This window comes from Xiphophorus hellerii, chromosome 16, assembly GCF_003331165.1.
Source record: "Xiphophorus hellerii strain 12219 chromosome 16, Xiphophorus_hellerii-4.1, whole genome shotgun sequence".
In the NCBI taxonomy this organism is placed as follows: domain Eukaryota; kingdom Metazoa; phylum Chordata; class Actinopteri; order Cyprinodontiformes; family Poeciliidae; genus Xiphophorus; species Xiphophorus hellerii.
Genome location: NC_045687.1, coordinates 22,859,502 through 22,865,833, shown reverse-complemented (window position 1 = coordinate 22,865,833; position 6,332 = coordinate 22,859,502). Strand labels below are relative to the sequence as shown.

At 40.4% G+C, this 6,332-nt stretch overlaps 1 protein-coding gene across 1 annotated transcript; it reads right to left on the bottom strand.

Moving 5' to 3' along the window:
* dnase1 (deoxyribonuclease I) lies at positions 1–5,970 on the bottom strand. The gene is made up of 9 exons (XM_032588293.1): positions 5,944–5,970; positions 4,399–4,557; positions 3,579–3,667; positions 3,380–3,460; positions 2,549–2,664; positions 1,332–1,444; positions 1,095–1,249; positions 916–1,009; positions 1–183 (listed from the first exon to the last, which is right to left on the bottom strand). The coding sequence occupies exons 1-9, from the start codon at positions 5,953–5,955 to the stop codon at positions 118–120; spliced, it is 885 nt and encodes a 294-aa protein (XP_032444184.1). The 5' UTR covers positions 5,956–5,970; the 3' UTR covers positions 1–117.
* Between the last annotated feature and the right edge of the window lie 362 nt (positions 5,971–6,332).

The following is a 6,332-nucleotide window of genomic DNA, read 5'->3' as shown; positions in this document are numbered from 1 at the left end:
TTTCTTTTTTGGTTTCAGAAACAGGAAAGTCTTGAGTTTGTGAAGAGTTATTTTGATTTATTTATAGGATTTCATGAAGTGATTGGTGAGATTGTCCTCGGTTGTGGGAGTCATGATTCAGGCAGCGAAGAGAGAAGTGGTCAGCTTCACCTCCACCGGGAAATGGTCGCTGACGGCCAGCGCCTGGAGGAGAAAGAGACGGAGCAAACGTCGGTGTGGCTTCCTAACACTCAACTCGAACCATCCAAATGCAGTGACTCACACTGTAAAATGCCAGGGTTGAGTCATTTTGACACCATGATGAATCGTTTCATCAACTCATTTTAATGTGATATAAATGTATATGTTGTCGCTATGGTTTCTCACTTCTCTTGTTTTTTTCCTCTCTTTCTGCAGGTGTGGAAGCAGACTACTAAGTTGTTGTCTTGACAGATTTCTGACTTGTATTTTCAGTGACAGAAGGAAACTCCAGTTTTTCTAATTACTCGTTTGTACAGTGACAGCCTCGTGTTCCTTTTTGGCAAACGATACGGCATTTAGTCTTTGCAGAATAAAAGCCACATTTGTGGAACGATTTTATAATTTATCATGGTGTCTTTGTTTTACATCGCAAAAACCTGGCATTTGACAAAAGTGTGGAGACTTTTCAGAGGTACTACATGATGGCACTGGGTACAGCTTGACAACTGCATCGACAAATTATCTACAGTTTGCTTTTTAGTTACTTCTTTATGAAAGTTATAAACTAAACTACAGTAATTTAGGTATTAGATCAGAATGTGATGTGTAGAGTTATAGGGCTGATGGAAAACTTTCATCTGCTCACATCAACCCCCCCTGGTCACCATGACACTGACCAGCCTAAAACCTAAGGCCAAGAAAATCACTGTATTATTAAAGTGGACTGGTTTTTACCAGGTCCTGACTGAGCTTCAGGTCGGCCATGAAGTCATAAACCTGAGCGCTGCCTTGCACCACTCCCTTCAACATGTCTGCTGTGACCACGATTCTGCAAGAAACAGAAGGATGAGTGGGAAGATTGTGGAGTATATGTAGGCGTGTGTGTGTGTGTGTGGGTGTGAGTGTGGACGTACCTGTCATAAGGACAGTTGGTGTTAGAGACGGTGGTGTCAGCCGTATTGGGGATCAACCAGTGGAAGCTCTTGTCTGTGAACAGGCGGATCTGTTCCCAGTTGGAGCCACTCACATAGCTACAGCCTGCGTTGAAGTCCCCCAGCAGCACAATGTTCTGCACGGAGAGGGCGAAGGGTTAACGTCGCTTTGTGATTTTAAGTATTCTCACCACATGCTTTTACTTTCAGTTTATTCACATTGGTGTTCCAACGGGTGCGGACGTCAGTCACCACATCGTACAGGGCATCCGTCTCCGCCACAGCCGAGTCCGGAGAGGTATGCTGGGGGATCAGAGTGAAGGTGGGCAAGACTGCGAAACAATCAGAGCAGCTGTTAAAGGCCTGAGAGTGGTCAGCAATAATCGGACAGGCTGTCAAGAGGCCCGTAGCAACTCTGGACGATCCGCTACAGAGTAATATTGACTAGTAGTTGAGCACTTCCCAAATCTAACCTTTATGAAAGACCAGGGGAGTCCACACATCCTTAAAAGAAATCTCACATTCATGTTTCTATAAGTAAGGCCTTAAAAAGTCTTAAATTCATAAGAATGCAAGTCGGTCATAAATATGTTAATCACAAGTAATAAAGTTTGTCCTGAAATTTAGTGTCGTATATGTAGTTTTTTGGGTTTTTTGCTGTGGGTCAGTCCCACATTCAGTCATGGCATTGATGTCTTCTCTGTGTGGCTGGCAAAGAGAAATCCAATCAGTGGCCTCAAAACAACCTCACAGGATTTCTTCAGTTTTCTGTGACCACGTCCTCACAGTCCTTTTTCTTTCCATGACGTCTCTGAAAAAGGGATTTATATTCTGAACATTTTGAGCACAGAAAAACAAGGTCGTGCCTGGAGTTTCCCAGAAGTCTGATATTTCCATTTCCTTGACATTTGTGTAAAACAATTCCAATGTCTTGCTTTCTCCGAAATCCAAATTAAATATATTGATGTTGTTAATTGTAGCATGAAGAATTATGAAAAACTGATTTGAGGTGGTAAATGTTGCTGCAGTTTCCAAAAATGTGCAAAAACAAAGAGCTTTTTACTGCAATTAACATTTGATTTTCCATCGAATATGTGAAGAAAATGCCTTAAGATTTTATTTGCGATGTATTTATAACCCCGCCGGACCCACACACAGTGCAAAAAGCTTACGGGGTCCAATGGACCCCGTCTCTTGAGACCGCAATGCGAGATAAAACAAGAGCAATTTGATGTTAACACTGGATTCAATATGACAAAAGAAACCAGAATAATGATAAAAATGACTTTCAAAGTCATCGTGACCACTGTAAAGGAGAACATAAAAGTCTGGTTCCTTAGAGAGAAAACTAATCGAAACTAGTGATGGTTTAACACTTTTGCAAAGCAATCATTGGGAAAAAGCAGAAAACGTCCCACAACCTCTGGGAATCATACCAGTGGATTTAGATGAGAACATGACGACAAAAGGTTCTCTCATGAAAGTGTCTGTTCCACAGGGCTCACAGCCGTCATCATAGGTGTAGTTTTCAACCACAGAAACACTCGCCTGCCTGCAGAGAGAGGGTTGAAATGCATTATGTTAGTTTTTCTGAGCGACAAAGTACTTTGCAACACAAAGTTTCTTTAGTCAAGACGATAAAATGTAACGAGCCACCAAATCAACTTTTTTTTTGCTAATAAACTGTATAAATAAGTTATGGTTGTGTTTCTGTACAAATTTTGACACTCTACTTGGTTTGCCTAAAATCGCCTCACTTTTTAAGTTGAGATCTACAATAACAAAGTACATTTCTTCTAATACGTAAAGAGTTGGCGACTACACAAAGTATTTTTACCAGCCGTGTTGTTTTGCCCCTTAATTTAACATAAAAGGAAGTAGGGCCACAATAGATTAAAAACATTTTACCCAACAAACTACAGAACATTTAATCCAAAATGGTAGAAAAACTCTACACCCTCAACATCTGAGACCTTTTTTCAAGGGTTTGTTGCATCAAAATATTGTGCATGTGATTTATTACTGAGCAGGTGAAAAGTTTGGAATTCACAATAATAAAACAAAGTGTTTTTTATTTGGAAAGAATAAAATGGGCCCCTAAGTATTTTCAACTTGAGGTGCAAAAACTTTGGTCATCCTTCATTAAGCTGGCAACATTTCAACCTTCCTCTACACAAAGCTTTGTAACGCGAACAAAATGATCTTTAACAGTAGACCTACATCTTTCACGCTGAACCATATAAGCAGTGTGTATTTGCCCGTTGTACCTGTACAGGAAGAGGTATCTCTCGGTGTAGGTGGTCCGGCCTAGGGGCTCGCTCACAATGTAGCTGAACTGAGAAGAACCTCTGTGGAAACACACACAGATGAACGTCAGAACCACCACATGTGACTCCCCTCTTACACAGAGTGCTAGAAAAAGTCCGACATGCGGTGCAGAGTGAGCCGGGTACGAATGAGTCTAACTTGTTGACGTGTTCCATGAGTTTTTGGGTTGCCGTCAGGTCGTTGTCTCTGACCTCCTGGATCAAAATGACGTCATATCGATGAACGACCTGAAGCGGAAACACGCAGCGACACTCAAATTATTTTCATTCTGCTGGTTTTGTAGATCTAACTTAGTTAAGTCATCTTGTGAAGTCTGAAGGTGCGTTTACACATTTTAATCTGGCAGACTCGGTTTGATTGGGGGCCAAAGACATTTGTTACAGTATTAGCTGCTGCGGTTCGTTTTCATACTGAACTGTGTCAAACGAACCAAACCCTTTGAAAAACCTGTTCCCTACCTCGCCTGTGGGGGCGCTGCACCAAGAACCACTGAAAACTTTGTAAGGTTTTGTGCTTTTGCGAGGTACAATGAAATGGTTAAGATTCAGGAATATTTTTGCATTTTCGTGTGTTTCATATTTAGACGTACATCTATAATCTAGATGAATTTTAATTATTTTGCAAAGGAAAACGTGCAGACATTTCAGTGCGCATGTGTAAAGTTGTAATAGACATACCACAAAAGATGGTTCTAAAAAGTATAAACTCAGGCTGGCACAATTTATTAATTTTTTTTTTAATTAATTTTTATAAGCAATCTAATGTTGTATTTTCACTTCACAAATATGAACTGCTTTACAAAAATATTTGATTTGAAATAATCCCAAGAGAAGCAAAATTCACTCTGACTTTGGAAACATTTTCATGTCTGATTGCTGCAGGATTATAGTCTTACTTCAACTGTTTCCTTCATGCAGAAACAACAGTGTAAAAGATTTAAAACACATGAAAAGCAGACCGTGCTGATGATGTCCATCAGCGTGACGTTGGAGGCCTTTGTGTCCCCAAATGTCTTGATGTTAAAGGCTCCCAGCAGGAGACTGGAGGACAGATGCAGCAGGCCTACAAAGAGCCCCACAGAGCACAGCACGCGCATCCCGGGCCACAGACGTTCAACCTAAATGTGGAAAAGCTCTCATTTAACAGGAGCATGTGGAACTGAGATCAACCAGAGGTCGCTATGTACTCGACTTTTCAGCAAATCCCACAATTATTAAATGGCTTTCGGTCCATGAACAGTAATGATTATTGAAAAAATGTCAACTTTGTGTAAATTGCATTAGAAATACTACTAAAAGTAATATATACAGTACAGACCAAAAGTTTGGACACACCTTTCTAATTCAGTGGGTTTTCTTTATTTTCATGACTATTTATAAGGCAGGAAATCCCACTTATTAACCTGACAGGGCTTACCTATAAGGTGAAAACCATTTCAGGTGACTACCTCTTGAAGCTCATCAAGAAAATGCAGAGTGTGTGCAAAGCAGTAATCACAGCAAAAGGTTGCTACTTTGAAGAAACTAGAATATAAGGGCTATTTTCAGTTGTTTTACACTTTTTTGTTTAGTGCATATTTCCACATGTGTTATTCATAGTTTTGATGCCTTCAGTGTGAATCTACAATGTCAATACTCATGAAAATAAAGGAAACTCATTGAATTAAAAGGTGTGTCCAAACTTTTGGTCTGTACTGTATACATACAGTATATACTGCTCAAAAAAATAAAGGGAACACTTAAACAGGTGTTTAACACTTAAAGTGTTCCCTTTATTTTTTTGAGCAGTATATTCCAACAAAGTTACTCAACTATGGTGAAGGATATGCAAGGTGTTGGGCCTCTGCTAAAGGCAATATCAGATGGCATAGCATCAAAGCTACTTTGACGAGATTTAACGAGATTTTAAACATAATCAAGCTATTTCGGGAAAAATACATCAAATCAACACAAAACTGGTTTCCTGCGTTATTATTCCTACAGCAACAAAAGTTGTGCCAATTCTGAGGCTTTTTGGGACATTTTTACCAGGGCATAAAATGCCTCAGCTGTAAAAGCCCCGTGACGGCAGAACCCCGGCCTCGGCGTGGGAACGAGGAACAGTCACAACACCTGCGCCATCACCCACAGCGGCGCGCGCAGCCTGTTCGGGTCTGACTGCGACACCGGAGCCTTTAATGTCATAATTCTAGCTTTTATTTTTCACCTCATGTTTTTTTTAATTAATTTTTTTTTTTTTTTACAAAAGTCAGGTAAAATATTATGCCTGTGATATAATGCGTTATCCTGTTACCCTGGTTACACGCTCCTGTCGGAAAAAAGCCACAAAGGTTTTCACGGAGAGCAAACAGCCGTCGAATTGTACATAAAGCGAAGAAGTGCGTACCTGTTCAGGGAGAAGAAGAAGAAGAAAGTCAGCCGTGAACACAAAGCCTGGCTTGTTCAGGTCCCCAGAGCTTTTATAGGAACAGTGATAACAAAACGTTTTAGGGGTTTTTGTTTACCTGCTGCTCCATGTGACGACGGCATGCTGGGAGGAGAGATGAAAGGAGCTGCACTGTGAATGTAGCTCAGGTTTTCTTTAATTATTATTGTTCAAGGGCCATTTTAGACTGCAACAGTAACACTGATGTCCCCTGAACCTATTTACATTTGATCACATCAACAAACCTCAATTTTCATGAAGTTGTCAGGTGTGCAACCTGCAGCTCCAGGGACCCATGTGGCTCCAGGGCCACATGGGTCCCTGGAGCCACATGATCCACATCATCCACTGTGGATCTTAATAACTTTGGTAAAAAAAAAAAAAAAAAAGGCAAAGAATTAAGAAAAAACAAAAAAACGTCCTATGTATTTAAGTATTCTCCTTTTCTGATTTGGTTTGATGTACTTA